Source organism: Suricata suricatta, chromosome 10 (assembly GCF_006229205.1).
Source record: "Suricata suricatta isolate VVHF042 chromosome 10, meerkat_22Aug2017_6uvM2_HiC, whole genome shotgun sequence".
Lineage (NCBI taxonomy): Eukaryota > Metazoa > Chordata > Mammalia > Carnivora > Herpestidae > Suricata > Suricata suricatta.
Window position 1 is genome coordinate 132575798 of NC_043709.1, and position 16672 is coordinate 132592469.

At 49.9% G+C, this 16672-nt stretch overlaps 1 protein-coding gene across 2 annotated transcripts in view; it reads right to left on the reverse strand.

The window, feature by feature from the left end:
- FBH1 (F-box DNA helicase 1) overlaps positions 1–16672 on the reverse strand; it is a 47384-nt gene that overhangs the window by 9635 nt on the left and 21077 nt on the right. For both annotated transcript variants that reach the window (XM_029953516.1, XM_029953517.1), the window contains exons 9-19: positions 15439–15607; positions 14526–14748; positions 13760–13847; positions 13589–13675; positions 12769–12905; positions 10798–10897; positions 10582–10709; positions 8550–8625; positions 7832–8029; positions 7215–7340; positions 5638–5744 (exon numbers count right to left, since the gene is read on the reverse strand). In XM_029953516.1, the coding sequence (XP_029809376.1) occupies positions 5638–5744; positions 7215–7340; positions 7832–8029; positions 8550–8625; positions 10582–10709; positions 10798–10897; positions 12769–12905; positions 13589–13675; positions 13760–13847; positions 14526–14748; positions 15439–15607 (1439 nt within the window). The remainder of the gene's footprint in view (positions 1–5637; positions 5745–7214; positions 7341–7831; positions 8030–8549; positions 8626–10581; positions 10710–10797; positions 10898–12768; positions 12906–13588; positions 13676–13759; positions 13848–14525; positions 14749–15438; positions 15608–16672) is intronic.

Consider the following 16672-nt stretch of genomic DNA (forward strand, 5'->3'; position numbering starts at 1 on the left):
CCACTGCCTACATGTCCCTTCCTTCCGTGACACTGGGCTGTTTGGGTGTTAGCGGCACTGGCCCCTCACTAGCAGTCAGGCCTTGGCCCACAAATCACCATATGTATAATCCTCACCGACAACTTCCCGAGGGCAGGACTGACCCCGTCCCCGCCGCACAGAGTTGAGAAATCAGGTCACTTACGAAGAAGACCAGAGACCAGACCACGGCAGATGTGCGGCCCGGGGCCCGTAGTCTGCCAGCAGTGATCAGAGGTCCCTCCAGGAGGCGGCGATACAGAGCCACATGACAAGGACATGACCGCAGCAGCACTTCTATCCTGTAAAAAGTGTCAGGCACTGCTGAGTGAGCGAGCGTGTCCCTGCCCGGAACACCGTGCCCTTCCTCCAACGCCGGCTCTCCCCTCGAGCCTCCCTCCTGGGGATCCGCGTCTCTGAGGACCCTGCGCCCTCCCAATCCTCCAACACAGACCCCATCAGGCCCGTGAGCCCCTCTAACCCCTCCTCCAAGGCGCCGTGATTGCCTAGGGGCCAGATCTACAGACTGGGAAACAGAGGCACAGAGGGTACGAGACATGCCCACAAGGTCCCTGGCCAGGAGACTTGGGCGTGGCCCACGGCAGGTGCTCCGGGACCTGGCCTCGGGCAGGAAGGACATACCGCTTCCTTCCGTCTGGGCACCAGCACCGAGCACCGACTCTGCCGCGCACTGCTCCGGGCACACGCCTGCGCTGCCTGGACCAGCAACCCTGGGTCTGGGGCACGGGAAGCGGCCTCGGGGCAACTGGCCTACCTGCATGGCCCCTCGATCGCTCGCTAATGCGATGACTCCCTTCACTTCCTCAAAAGTTAGAGAAACAAAGGAACAAAAAGGCTGCTGGTGATTAAAAGGCAAAAGATTTCTACGATCTGAAGAGAAACCAGAGTATGGGGCTGCTGGTGATTAGCTAGATTTTTCCTGGGGGGTGGGGGGGCAGGGGAGCAGAGGAACAGGAGGTTAGAGAGACCAAAATGGTCTCCCTCCCACCGTAGGTAGCAGGAGATGACAGCTGTCTTTTGTTCAAAAGCCTCCGCGCAGGACTCTCCGATCCTGTGCTCTCTTGTCCTGTAAATTACGAGCCTGCTCCCCAGGACCTTCCTCTCTGAGCACATGGTAGATGTGGCCACTTCCAAAGAGGATGTCCCCAAGCAGATCCGTAAGTTGTGATAACAAGCAGAAGCACTCCCTTCCACACAAGGGCTTTTGGACTCAAACATCTGCTCACACAGACGGCCTTATTTCTGGGGCCTCCTCAGAGCGTTCTGTGAGCAGCAGATGCTTTCCAACCCAGTCTCAGTAAGGTGGAGGTGTTTCTCTAGACTCTGAATCCTTTTCCTCATGGGGAAAAACTCATGTTCTCCACAAGACACATGCAATAACCAACGGATAAGCTTCCAACTATCTTTAAGAAGCCTTCTGACTCCTGCTCTTAACTGGTGGACTCTAAGGCCTTCAATTACTGTGAAGAATTTGGCAGGATCTACAAAAATCCCACACCCGTTTATCCTTTATGCAGAAACTGAGATTCTAGAATGTGTTCCCCAAAATGCACTGGCAAAACAGGAAATGACCTGTGCCTAGGATTATGCCTTGTGGTATTATTATTCAAAGCGAAAGACCGGAAGGAAGTCGGCAGCCAGCAGTCAGGGACTGCATCAGTCATGACCCACTGACCCAGGGGCTACTACTCGGCTGTCTCAGGGACAGGAGAGAGCTTCGTGAACTGATGATAATGAGTGACCTCCATGCACATTTCTCAGTGACAAAGTGAAGTTCTGAACATCAGACAGAGGATGCCACCTTTCAAGAAAAAGAATAGAAAAATGTATGCGTATTTGCTGACGCCTGCAAAGGATAAATCAAAAACTAATTTTAAACAATAGCTACAGGGGTGCCTGAGTGGCTTGGCTGGTTGAGTGTCTGACTCTTGACTTTGGCTCAGATCAAAACCAAGGTTTCGGTTTGACCTTGTGGTTTCGTGGGGTCAAGCTCTGAGCTGGGCTCTATGCTGACTTTGTGGAGGCTGCTTGGGATTCTTTCCCCCCCTCTTTCTCTGCCGTTTCCTTGCTCCTGCTCTCTCTTAGAATAAACTTTAAAACTACTTTTTAAAATAATAATAATAATAATAAATAGCTATAATGACGGAGGGAGGGAAAGAGTCTATTAGAGACAAAAACAGAATAAGACTTTTATACTTGTTACAAAGTTTGACTTTGAAAACATAAATGTTTCATATATTCAAAAAAGACACTTAAATCAAAAGGCACTAACGCAGTCCTTGTAGAGACAGTAAGCCAACAGATGTGCTAGCTGTAACTAAACTGCTGGATCTAACCGCAGAGGAAAAGGGGCTTCCTTCAAGCACCCTCAGTCATGACAGCAGCACAACGTTAGTGGGATTGGGAGGAAGGGAGCTCTTAGCAAATCTTAAACTCCATTCAGTATTCTGTTAATAGTAATACTAATATTATTTTGTATAACTTTTATACACGGTAGAATGGTATAAATAAGTAATCAATAAATACTGTTGTGAACCAACATCCACACAAGAAGGCAGACCTCGCATGTGGAACAGTCTACCAGACAAGTGGCTCAGAGACAGGAGCACTCAAAGGAAGGCGGGGTCTCAGACTGTTCTGAATTACGAAACTTAAGAGTCTTCACAACCAAAGGTTAGTTTGGACCCTGATTTGAACAAACCAACTCAAAAAAGGAGTTTTTGAGACAATCACAAAAATATAATGGATTGGTTGGCAGAGGCCAATGGAATTGGATAAATTTTATAAGCTATGAAAATAGCTCTGTAATTATGAAAAAATCCATTTTTTAGAAATGCATATTCCAAATATACATATGATTTGTATATACAATGTATTATTTCTTGACTTCTGAAGATCTCAGAATTTTTCAAAGTTAGAAAAAAATCCCGGGGTGCCTGGGTGGCTCAGTCGGTTAAGCCTCCGGCTTCGGCTCAGGTCAGATCTCACATTTGTGGGTTCGAGCCCCGCATCAGGCTCTGTGCTGACAGCTAGCTCAGAGCCTGGAGCCTGCTTCCAGTTCTGTGTTTCCTTCTCTCTCTCTGCCCCTCCCCCTCTCATGCTCTGTCTCTCTTTATATCAAAATAAATTTAAAAAAACATTTAAAAAAAAGTTTAAAAATATCCCATTTAATACATGTTATGAAATATTAATGCTCTATCATTCTTCCACTAAAAGTTATCAACATGACCATTTGGTTTTGTTATAAAACCAACCACTGGTATAGCTATTTCTAGGAGAAAACCATATTACAGGTTCTAAAAAAGTACTTATGACCAAAATTTACACACAAAACTCATATAAGAAGTAGAGATTATTTGTACATAAAAATTATTACAGTTGACCCCTGAGCAACTTTGAAATGCACGGGTCTATTTACATGTGTATTTTTTTATAGTATTGTGCTGTAAATAAATGTTACTCTCTCTTCCTTATAATTTTCATTTAACTTATTTTATCACAAGAATATCAAGACAGGGGCGCCTGGGTGGCTCAGTTGGTTGAGTGCCTGACTTTGGCTCAGGTCACGATCTCACAGTTGGTGAGTTCGAGCCCCGCGTCAGGCTCACGGCTGTTAGCACAGAACCTGGAGCCTGCTTCGGATCGTCCGTACCAACCCCCCTCTGCACCTCCCCCACTTGCACACACTCTCTCTCAAAATTGGACATTAAAAGAAAAAAACAAAGCACCACGTATAACCCGTCTACCACAGAAAAGAAGCGTTAATCAACTGTTTATGTTATGTGAGGCTGCTTCTGGTCAACAGCAGGCTATTAAGTTTTGAGGGGAGTCTGCAGGGCTCGGGCGGCTCAGTCAGTGAAGCATCGGACTTCAGCTCCGGTTATGATGTCCCAGCTGATGAGCTCAAGCCCCGAGTTGGGCTCTGTGCTGACAGCTCAGAGCCTCGAGCTGCTTCGGACTCTGCGTCTCCCTCACTCTCTGCTCCTCCCCCACTCGTGTGTGCTCTCTCTCTTTCTCACAAATAAACATTAAAAACAGTTTTGGGGGAGTCAAAAGCTATACACAGTTTCTCACCGATGTGGGGCACGGGAGGCATGAGTGGTGTTCAGGGTCAACTGTATTTCGACCTCCTCCCTGGGCCGCTGGTTTTGAGATTAAGAAAAGCCACGCTTATCTATAAACCATGGGGCCGAATCCAGCCCGGTGCCGGTTGCAAATAAAGTTTTATTGGGATGTGGCCACACCACCCACTCATGAACGGCCTGTGGCTGCACTCGTGCTCTGACAGCAGGGCTGAGCAGTGCAAAGCCTGGACGATTCACTGTCTGGCGCTTCACAGAAAAAGTGTGCAAAGGTCTGCTCTTAAGTCATCCCTGGAAACCACTGGATGGCCCCGGGCCAATCAGGATGCGACCTAAAGAAAGGCTCTTGCTCTGAGCTCCAACACGTGAGCAGTCACACACGGTGAGGCCCAGGTGAGGCAAGGCCATGTGGAGAACATGCAGCTGACTTCAGGTTCCAGACACGTTCTCATGGCCAAATGGGCCTGAGAGGGGCTCGGAGGAAGAATGACAAGGAGGCCTGAGAGACAAAAGTCCTATGAAAAGGCCAAGTAATCAGTCTTGTGCTCTTGTGATGGGTCAGAGTACGCTCTGCAGAGTCTTCCCTGGAAGGCCCTCATGCCGTCGTCTTCAAGGATGTGAAGGGAAGCCCTTCGCATTGCCTCGTTTATCGTCTGTCTCTGCACCTGGAGCGCGGGCTCTGGGGGGGGGCAGGAACCCCTTGCCCACCGTCCCACCCCCAGCGCCTCAGGACGGGCATCTCTGAGCATCACGGCTCTTCTGTGTTAGCACTACCTAGCGACGCCAGACTCTGACCACCATTTACTAAAACCGAGTACCGCTCCCCGCCTCTGCCTGCCCCGAGGTTCAAAGCCGTTGGTGGCCATGCTTCGATTCTACGGCTCCAAATACCCTCGTCTCCCTGAGAGCATGAAACATGGCGCTGTGACTAACTCATCCTGTTCCATAAAACCCCTTCTGCTCCGGAGGGCGCGAAGGATGGACGAGTGTGTATGAGCCGAAACCTGAAACTTCAGTGTAAAAATTAAGTATCTTTGGTTCAGGGAGAGACGGACCACTATTCTAAGTAGAGACTTCAAGCTCAAATTTCTGTTGTAGTTTCCAACAGGGCTGAAAAGACGACATGGCTTATGTTCTGACTTGTGAGAGGCAACAAAGCGCCAGAATCGAGCAGGTGGGAGCAGGCTGGTCTGCAAGGGGTGAAGAGCGAGACACTTTCTGGCACCTCCGCCCCAGAGGCCGGGCGCCTGAGCACTCACACTGCCTTGCTGAGGGCCTCTTCCTGCCCAGCCGGTGCAAGAGGGGCGAGGGAAGGGGGGCGAGGCAGTGCGGACACAGAAACCACTCCTGCTCGTGTCCTCCCGAGAGCCACGAGCCCCTGGGCACTGGAGCGGGCGCAGCCCTTCTCTTGCTCCTCAGGAGCCGGGAGCAAAGGCCTTCGCAGGCCACAGACCGACCCCTGCCCAAGCGCATAGACTGTGAGTGGCACTAAGTTAACTCGGCCACTGGCTCTTACCCCAGCCAAAGTCAGGATGTTCTCCAAGGACTTGGTCATGATGAGACGCTTCTTGGCACGAGTTACCGCGACGTACAGTAAGTTCCACTCGTCCTCAGAAAACGACTCTAAAGAAAGGCAAGGGAAGAAGTGGATCAACTCAAGAGCCTGCTTACAAACACGCATGTCCTCATCTAAATACCTACAGTCCCTCTGTGCCTCCCCCACCAAGAAAAACCACTCAAGACCGGCTAGCCATATATACAAAATTCTCCTACAAACACCACCTCCAAAAACAAACAACGACCTAACAGACTCTCGGCGCAAAAGGCCGAGTTTTCGTCTGTGCAGCTGCTGGAAATCCCGGGATCCTGCTCACTAGTCACGCAGCAGCCGCGCTGTGCCCACTGCGTGTTTTCATCCGCCCTCCCAGTCCCCTTCACGACAGCTGTGTGGCACTGACAGGGGAAACGGAGGCTCACAGAGGTCAAGTCGCTTTGACACACAGGCCAAGGCTAAGCAAGGGCCTAGGAGCCGAAGCCAACACTACGTGTCTCCAAAGCCCACGTCTCTTTCCTATTCCCGACACCGTCCGTCTCCCTTCCTCAGTCCACGCCGGAAACACCGTGGGCTGGTACCTGACAAGCAGGGAAGAAGCACACGTTACAAGGCGTTCCGGCCTCCCTGAAGCCGCCCCCCTCACGTTCACAACAGCCAGCACGATGCTGGGAGCTCAGGACGGAGCGGTGGAGGCGTGAGTGCGCTTTAAATGGGTACGTGAATTACAACTCAATGGAGCCGCTATAGGACAAAACCCAAAAATACACGTACAGGTGCCATGACCAGCAAGGAAAAAGAAGGCAGCAGCATATTAAATAAACTCTTCTTCCCCAGTACCAGGCCACTCTCTTCTCTCTAGGCCCTTCCTTGCCACCCTCTGCTCTAATTTTCAACACCACGGCTTTCTGTAACTTAACGAATATATTCATGGGAGATAAGGAGTCTCTAGGATTTCTGTTTTCACCCCACTGATGTACCCTATGTCCCAGATTCGGAGTCCACGGTTACCAGAGCATCTGTTTGTTTGCAGAAAAACTTTACACAGTTTAATTCTACGATTCAAAACCAAAATAACTGCACTGATGCTTAGAGCATCACACGTAACCTTGAATATAAATTTATATAAGAGCACAATGACACAAAGTGCTTATGTTTTCACCTTTGAGGATTTCCTGGCCTCTTTAATAAAAAGGGGATTTAATTTTTAAAAACAGCACTTGGGTGAGCAGGTCACCCGTGGGCATTAAAGCTTTTCGAGGTGGGGCATCCAGCGTGTGGTGGTGAGAACCCCGGAACTGAGAGCCGGGGCCGCAGAGCAGGCCGCCCGTGGGCCCAGCCATCCCGCCTGCAGCCCAAGGGGGTGGACCAGAGACTGAGTTTTCAAGAAACACAGTACAACACAGGACAACAATAAAAAGCCACAGAACCAAAGGTGTTTTTCTTCTAGAAGGATCCCGCCCAGAGCCCACACCAGCCAACAGAAAGCAGGCCATGCAGGAGGCATCCCCCCCTCCGGCCCCCACGAGCAGGCTCCTCACCGACTCTGAAGTGGGGCAGCTGTGCGAGGTTGTGCCTGGCACAAGGCACTTTCACAAAATCGTCCAGAACGTACACCGTGTCAAACTCCAAGCCTTTGGCTTTGTGCACCGTGCCCAAAATGTACTCTGGAACAAAGAGAGAGCGCACGGTCAGATGGGGGCCCGGCAGGGGAAGGACGAGAGAGGAAAGGAAAAGCATGCTCTCGAGGCTGTACTCCTAAAACCAACGTCCCCTCGCCCGTACGTTACTCTGTGGGGAAAGGGGCAAGAGGAAACAACAGTCAGGAAAAAAAGAGAGAAACAAACAAATGGGGGGACGTAGCAAGTTCACTGCAGGCGAGTTAGTCCATCAGACTCACACCCCAGGGCGCACAGGGACTTGCCCACCCCCGGTCTGCACGTGAAGGGACAGAGGCCCCCCGGAGTGCTGGCCGGCCGGCCTGGAGTCACACGCGGGGCGGAGTGGGGACACAACACAAGCACGAGGCCCCTGGCGAAGGAGGGCAGCTCTGCTCCCTTCCCCCCAGGCGAGGCCACGAGCGCCCCACGGGGTTCCACGCAGGAAGATGGCCCCCCCACCCCACCTCTGGGAGGGGAAGAAGCCGCGCCTTCCTTACCTGCGAAGTCCAGGTCTTCTATGTGACACTTCTCGATCCTCTCCACCAGCTCCGGAATCCTGATGTTGTACTTCTCGACGACCGCAATCTTGGCCTCCAGCTCCTTGTCCTCGGCCGCGGTCACGTACCTCTTGAAGCCACTGAAGCCTTCCTTGTGCACCCATCTCCTGATGAACCTGTCTTTAATGACGAGGTTCTCTGAGGAGAACATGCAGTCGGGTTAGCCACGGCATCGGAAGCATGGCCAGCAAACGTCCTAAAGCTGAGAGATCGGGTCTAGTCCCGACTGCATCATTAACCTGCTGTGTGACCCAGGGCGAGTCAGAAAGGTCCTGTGCTTTAGCCTCCCCGTCTCTAAACCAAGGCTCAGGAACCCTACCCTTGAGGTCCTCACCTACTTCACAGGGATGTGAAACAGTGCAGGATGGGAAAGAAATGCGCTCCAGAGTGTTAGAAATGATGGTCTGGGGGCTGTGCAGAGGTCTCCATGGGTGGAGGTACCCAGGCAGACAAGGACAGTGAGGGAAGACACCCTCGGGGACCAACATTAGGAAGAAACTCAAGACTCCTGAGAGAGGGGTGTGGAAACAGGAGACCTCCGGCCTCCCACTCCGGCTGGGAGAAGGGCCAGGCCAGCCCCATCCGTCCGCAGGGAAAACGGTGCTGACTCAGGCCAGCCGCCTCCCATCCGCCGCTCCACGGCCCAGAGGGTACTCACGTTTCCTCCGCTCCTCCTCCGGCTGAAGAAGGATCCAAATATCAATGATTCTGTCCAATCCAAATGATTTAATCCCCTGAAAAAGTTTTTTGGTGGGATTTTTGGTTTCTTGCTCTTCTCCATGCTGGTTTGTTACTGTCATTGTTTTAACAAAGCAACATAAAGCAAACGTGGAGATGGGATTTTGAAATAAGAGGTTTTCTTGGGAATGGATCCCAAATTGTACCCAAAGCACACAGACAGAACGCAGGAAGCTTCATTAAGCACAGATGCACTGGGCAGATACACAGCCTCAACACTCAGGATTATCAAATGCTAAGTTCCGACTGCTACCTCAGACTCTTCCAGTGTTTGAAAGAAAGACGGGGCCAGGAAGCTGCTGCACGTTGCTTTCTTGTCAAAAAGGGGGAGTTTAAACTGTCTACCTTCTAGGGGCACCGAGGTGGCTCAGCTGGTTAAGCATCCAACGTTAGCTGAGGTCATGATCTCATGGTTCATGAGTTCAAGCCCCATCTCGGGCTCTGTGCTGACAGCTCAGAGCTTGGAGCTGCTTCGGATTCTGTGTCTCCCTCTCTCTCTGCCCCTCCCCTGCTCGTGTGCAGGCGTGCTCTCTCTCAAAAATAAACAAACACTTAGAAAAATTGTTTTTAATCGTATACCTTTCAGGGACAGGAACATGGCTGCAATGAAGGAAACACTGAGGCCTGAACACAAAATGCGGGGTGTGAGCACTTACCCCCGTCTCTGAAGGCAAGAGCTACGCTGGAGAACAGCTGCAGACCCAGACTGGTGGGCGCTCTAAAAGGTTAGGAGCCGACTGCGTCGTCGGGCGCCCCCTTCTACCTAGAAGCACGGCTCTGCACTGCCCGGGGACCCCAGCAGAGAAGAGATCCACGACCAAGGTGCCTCACCCCAAGAATCTGCCATCCCTTTGGGAAGGGACACATAAGCCATTAACATAAAACACAGACCAAATTAAGATGGTGCGTGTTATAGTTGGAAAGCAGCTGTGGCCAAAGGTGCTGACACATGCTTTAGGCGGCGTGCGGGCACGGCAGAGGGACAAGGACCGCGTACTGTCTGCTGTGCCCAGCACGGGCGACACCCCAAGTGCTCTTTTCTTACAATAACAAAAATGCCTCAACGATGCCATAATCACTAGATGAAGTACTGTAGCCACTCATGTAGCAACATGATAAAAAAGATGCTTACATGTTGAGTAAAAAAAAATGCACATTCGATGTACGCTGTAAATGCAATATGATGAAATGTGTGTCTATAAAAACAAAGACATACGCGGCAAAAGTGACGAGTGTTATCTGAAATACTGAGATTAAGGGGGATTTTTTTTCCTTTTAACTTCTAAAACTTCTGTAACTTGGCTATATAATCTTTACCAACAAAAAAGGAAACTCAGAACATCTTTTGATTACGATTCACTGACTATTTGGTGAGTACCTATGACACATAGTAGGCCCTCAAAAACACCCTTTTTCATAAAAGGAGTAAATGTCTTCTAGTCAGGTAACTGCCTCGCAGAGTTAAATATGCCACACACGTGTCACTTGATCCTGACGCCCCCGGGAAACAGGTAAAGGAAAGGCATGGCTCTTGTCTCAGAGACGGAGGGAATGAGGCCACAGAACCAGAGCTAGAACCCAGCGCTCACACCGTCCACACCGGGCCCGCCAGCGCTCTCCTGCTGTGTCGGCTGCTCACTCGTTCTCACGCTAGCAAACAGAACACACACACTCGCAGGCAGCCGGCCGGCGGCCTCCTCGGCAGAGCCAGACAGGAGAAGGGCGTTCATTTTTCAAGCAGTGGAAGGGGAGGTCCTCAGTCCTCACTGGAACCTCATAGGAACGTCTGGCTCACATAAGCAGAATGGTCAGGGGCAAAGACTTCGGTCCTGGCGAGGACGGTGCCCCAAATGCCAAATGCTTGCATGCATAATAATCCTAATTAGGTTGACGGTTTTCATTGGCTATGTCTGTTTCTGAGCATGAAGCAGTCAACAGAAATTTACTCTTACCCCGATCAAATGTATCCTGGCAGGCACTTCTCCTTCGGTCACCCGCACGGCCTCATCGAACACATTGGCGTTGGTCCGGGACAACAGGGCCACTTGCCCCTTTGTGTCACCTCTACCTCTAATGCTACCTTTTGGGAGAGAGCACACACTGCAGCAAATCCACATAAACAAGGAAACTAATTCTTGTAGCAAATAGAGAGTAACTGAAAGCCTTACTCTGATGGTTTCCTCCCACCAAAGTCTTTTTCCGTACTCTCTTGCAGACGTCCAAGATAGTAGCTCCCACGTAGGCGATCTCCACCCCAAACCTAAAACTCTGTGGGAACACAGTGAAACAAAAGGAGTCAACAACCCCTCCCTGAAGGACATTAGCACATTTCTATCACACAGTCCCAACCGAGCCAAACCCGACCGGTCAGCCCCGACTCACCCTGGCTGGAAGGTCCCCCACTGTGAGCCCAATCTGGACTGAATCGAAGACCCTGTACGACCAAACCACGGCTGACCTAACTTCCAGCTTTCAGAACTGCAGTTTCCATCCTGAGGCTTGCAGGTGCCCCATTTCCCTTCTCTCCTTACCCCCAAATCCACATCGGGCCAAGTCTCCCACCACGCGCTCTCTACTATTTTTCCCACCACGGCCACCAGCTCCACTCTGCTCAGCAACCCGCTGGGTCTCTCCCTCCCACTGCCAAGGGAGTCCCTATGTCCCTGTCTGTCCCACACACTTTCATCAGGCCACACCCTTGCCACGGACACAGAAGAGCAGGGTGAAGGAAAAGGTGATACATGCACTTCCAACGTCCCTCCCAGCCCGACAGCCCTGCGTCCTGTTACTCCCCAAGACCAATGGAAAACTTTTCTTTGAAGCAAATCTACTCTTCCTTCCAAATCAAATCTAATAAAATGTGTAAAGTACACAAAAGATCGAGGGACGGCAGGGGAGCTGCTCCCCTTGCCTGGACACTCCCTCACGCCTCCGGCCACCAAGTTTCCCTTCTCGAGCATTCCCTACACGACCCCACCCCCCCACGGCAGAACAACTCCCTACCCTTCAAAATGTGGCCCCACCCCCAAGACTTCTTGGTCACTGCAGCTAGAAAGAGACCACATTCCTGTATTTACTGCCCTCTTCCAGGCATTTATGACTCAAATACACTATGTGCCTCGGTAAACATCAACTATACGGTCGAAGGAAAACCCAAGACTCTGAACAAGGAGTATTTTGCTGCTGCAGAACGGTTCAGCACGAGCCGTAGCCCACGATATAAGATTACCCATGAGTCCACATGATAATAAATATCTGAAAAACTAAGCGGGGAAGAAGATAAAAATCTTCCTTGCAGAAGTATCCTAGACGCTACTAGAAAACAGGATCGTTCCAGGTTTTTCACGCAACCAAGGAGATGCCACGAGTTGTCAGGCTCGCGATGGCAGACACGCGTTTTTCCAAAATTTTTCTTTCACTTGAAAGCAGGAGTTTTCTCTTTGGCAACAAACATTTGTCAGTTGTTTTCCTTGAAGTCACAGCTCCCTTCACTGATTTTTGAGAAAACGCCAAACACCCAGGGCTGACAGCTGCTCCCTCGAGTCCCAACAGCACTACACACAACTGGCGGCCAGCCGAGCTCACAACCCGCTCACAGCGCCGTGCGTCAGACCGGCCGGCCGGCAGCGTGCCGACAGCGCCGTGCGTCACGACAGCGCCGTGCGTCAGACGCGGCCGGCCGGCACGCTCCGGCACGCAGAAGTACCTTCTTCGCACCAAGTGTTTCGTCACACAGAGTATCGGGGACGTACCCAAGGGCCAGCAGCCAGTCACTCCGCTGCGTCACCAGGGCACTCTTGAGTGAACCATTGTTTGTTTTATTCCACGTGCGTCCCAAGGGAGAATACGCAGGCCGCCAGCACCGTTTGGTGCCACCGCCTTGATTCACGGCAGGGCGTCGGCCGTGCAGGCGAGAACACGGTGACCGAGGCGCGGACCCCCTGAGGATGGTTTGGCCTGCGCCGGCCCCGAGAAGCGCACAGCGCCACGGCGGAGAAGCAGGGATTAGCTACACACTCTGCGCCTGAGTGAAACCCTGCGCGGTGCCCGGGGCACAGTAAGCAGCGGAAAACGAGGCTGGGGAACCCCAATGCTTGCTTATAAGGTTCCAGGGACTCGGAAGCAGAGAGCGCGCTTACCTGTGTGAGATAGAAGACGTGCGTGTGAGGGACTGTAAACAGAGCATTGACCGCACCGCGGAAGGTATAGATCTGTTGATGTGGGTCCCCTACAAAGATTTTCCCACATGGCTGAGACAGAACTATGTTCATGATAGCTGCAACCAATAAGAGGCACAGTAAGAGAGCTGAAGGATGCCAACTCACAGAGCAACAAGAAACCATTTTTATGACAGAAAAAGATGAAAATGCTTTCATGAAACTAAGCCAGGGCACGCTAGACAACAGAGTTGTCTTTCCCTGCAGGATACGCAGGCAATGGAGAGAAACAACTATATAACGGACAAGAGAAATCATTTGTAATCCTAGGAATGCAGATTATTTTTAGTGCTGGATAAATGATGGAATCTAAGAAACCACACTGGCAAATTGTCTTCTCTAACGTTGTAACTCAAAGCTCAGAAAGGACCTACAAAGTCACACTATTTCCGATCAGCCACTTGAAAAACGCACAATGCAAACTGTCCACTCTAAGTTGACTGGCTGTGCCACTCGGCAGGAGTCTAGGGACCCGATCGCCCGATAACTTCGGCTTAGTCAACATTATAAGAATAACTGAAGCAAACCATTTACAGGAAAATAAATTTGCTCTGAGTGGGGGGAAGGACAAGTGCTAGAACCCAAAGTCAAATAATAAGGGATTTGTGCATGACTAAATGGTCATTTGCTGCGATTCTTTATGACAAATGAGAACAACCAACTTATTTCACATGTCCTCTTACATAATTGTGATGTTGTTTCTATGTGTTTGAGACTACTGATGTCCTGAATAGTTTATCACCTGGGGTACAGTCCTGGGCCTCATCCACAAAGATGGCGTCAAAAGAGGCAAGCAGAGGCTTGCTCAGCTGCCAGAGTTTCAAATAGCCTAAAAGAAGGGAGTAGCAGGAGTCAAAACCCGTAAGTGGAGCAGTCACGTTTAACAGATGTGGAGATCTGGGAACTGGCATACCATCGTGAGTCATTTGGTAAGCCTCTTCTTTGCATTCCCCCAGCTTCCGCATGTTGTCCCAGAGTCGGCTTGCTTCAAGGACACCGTTCTAGAAAGCAATTGATAATGGCAAGTCACAGTTTAAGACCTTGGAAAAGATACTTCCTGAAATCACCTTCATTCCCATATGCAGAGGTCAGAGCAAAGGCACCATCACAGCACGGTGAGGGACAGTCACCTCCCTAACCTCCCTCCGGATCCACGATAGCTTTTGGACAATGTCGAGTGCAGAGATGAGTAAGAAGCTGGGGTGATAACCAAACCCAGTGATAGAACATCGCTCAAAGAGCACAAGATCCAGAGGGTTGGGGGGGAATAAAGAACACAAGATCTGATGAACCAGAAAGGCTGGACTAATTCTCTAGATTCATGACTGACTGATAACCATACAAAGAATGGCCAATGACTGAAAAGACAATAAAACTGAGAAAGATTCCCGATCTGTAGATTCTACATTCAGCAGACCCACCAACAAAGCGCTCATAAACCTTGAGTAGGAGCTTCATCTGTCAAATGAAGAGGTCCAGTGTGGAGATTAAGTCTGTGAGTGCTCTTCACAGAAAACACTATACACCTCATGGCTGTGGAGAGAGGCCTGCAGTCTGACCCTCTCACAGGACCCCCTGCCAACAGTTTCAAAGAAACGAAAGACAAGCAGGACACTGTATCAAGTCAGCTCTGCTCATTTGTCCTAGACCCCTAATACGAAAGAGATTTAGATACTCACCAGCTTTTCACTCTGTTCAACCATGACTCTCTGTCCTTGGCTGTTCTTACACCAGATGGGCACGTGATCAATCGTCAGCTCTTCATCAGCAGAGGCAAAGAAGTTTTCTAAAGTTTTACATACGAGCTTGGCCCTTATGAATCCACCTTTTCCTTCAGCAAGGACAGAATTGACCATGAAAGGGGTCAACTTGAAGAGATTCAATTTCTTCTTTAATTGGTACCTGGAATGCATATCCCAAACAGCATGACTTTACTGGTAATACGGTATTTAGTGTCTCCCCCCTACCCCAACCCCCTTCTCTACAATGACACCACCTGGCCACCTGGAGTGTCAGTGAGGGGTAAAAAAAACTAAAAAAGTTGAGAAGCGTCCATGTAGGATTTGAAATGGCTTCATCGGGCTTTCAGGAATTCTCATATTACAACCTATTAGATGAAGTGGCTCAAGGCAGACACTATTCCTCCAGAGTGTGGACCAGACTCCAAGAGGTCTGGGGGGACAGTCAAAGTTCCCTGAAGCTTTCAAATCCAAAGGAATGCTATTTCAGGGCCCCAGGAGGCCTAGGCCAAGTGCACTTCAGCTGAGATGTCTCTGTCCTCGTCCAAAGGAAGCCTGTCGGTCAGGGTAGTGAAAGTCTACACTTCAGACAAGTCATTTTGACTTTCTCTGCCACAGTTCCAGAGAAATGAGGATGCTCACCTCAGTGGGACACTGGTATTTACAAACAATGTATTTTTACAGGGTAAAAGGAGAAATCACTAAATATCTGTATATTTCCTGCCTATGAATGGAGATAAAAGCATTAAATTCTCTCAGTGCTGTTGTGTATAAGTTCATATGTAACCATGATGATCACAATGGAAAAAACAGGAATCAGACACAACAATGATGGTGGCAACGCCATGCTCACTTCCGCCCGACGTGTCCATAGGCCATGGAATGAAAGGTTTTGCAGATGACATTGCTGGGGAAGACTAGCTCGGCCTGCTTTGCGATGCTCTTGTTGAATGTCACATACAGAAACCTGCTCTCAGACCACTTCTCAGCATACTTGACCAGGGTAGAGGTCTTCCCGGTGCCTGGGGAAGCCAAGAGGAAAGGAGGTGACCCTCTGACCAGGAAAAACTGTTTCAAAGGATGTCCTAATCAGGTCTTATCTAGGCTTACCTTGCCTCTTGCCTGAGACCAGACAGTGACAAGATTTTCAATACTGGTAAAAACTAAAAACGGTGTAATGAAAAGAGCAGTGGAATCTAAGCCAGATTGACCTGGGCTGAGATCGTGGCTCAGGCAGGTTCTAGCCAAGCAGTGAAGGGCGAGCCACTCAACCTCACTGACCATCACTGTGCCTCTCAACCATGTATGGGGAACAGTGACCACGTAGGATCTGGCAGGATAAGGATAATCATCAAAGATAATCCCAGCAGAGAAGCTCAATAAAAGCAGATACTGCTGGCGTAGACGTCAGTAACGCTTCAACACAAGAGCACGCAAGAGAGGTTCAAGGACGCTTCTGGCCTATTCTGAGCTCGCCGGTGTGCCCGACCTCTCTCCACTGTGCGTTCAGTTACCATTCACTTCACAAGTACCTATGAGCACCTTCTACGTGTGCAGCTGTATGGTAAACACTGGGCGTATGTTAAAAAAAAAAAAGTGAAATCAGGTTCCTATATTATAATCTCGTTGGGAATACAATACTAAAACAGTTGAAACAATTAGAACAAAATGAGAGTATGACAACTCAGGAGACCAAAAAAGAATATGAATTGGAAACAAACGAAAAAAATCTCACCTGTAAAACAAAAAAGTAGTACCTCTCTCCCTACCTAACAGGGCTATTGCGAAGATTAATGACACATTGTAGAAGTATTTATAAATAGTGTGTGTTAGCTATCCTTCTTACATAAACAGGTACCAAACAGTTAATACACATGATCAGCTGTTCTAAGAGTTCAGAGATCATACAGGACTCATGGCTAAAGAAGGCTCCATCAAGAAGACCAGAAACGATAGAGTCAAACACAGCATAGAAGTGGTGGGGGAGGGAAGGGGAGGGAAACGGCATGTTCTTAGGAAGAAAGAGATCCAGTTTTGAATTCCACCTCCTCCACTTACTTATTTAACCTGGGGCAAGTCCTTTTAAT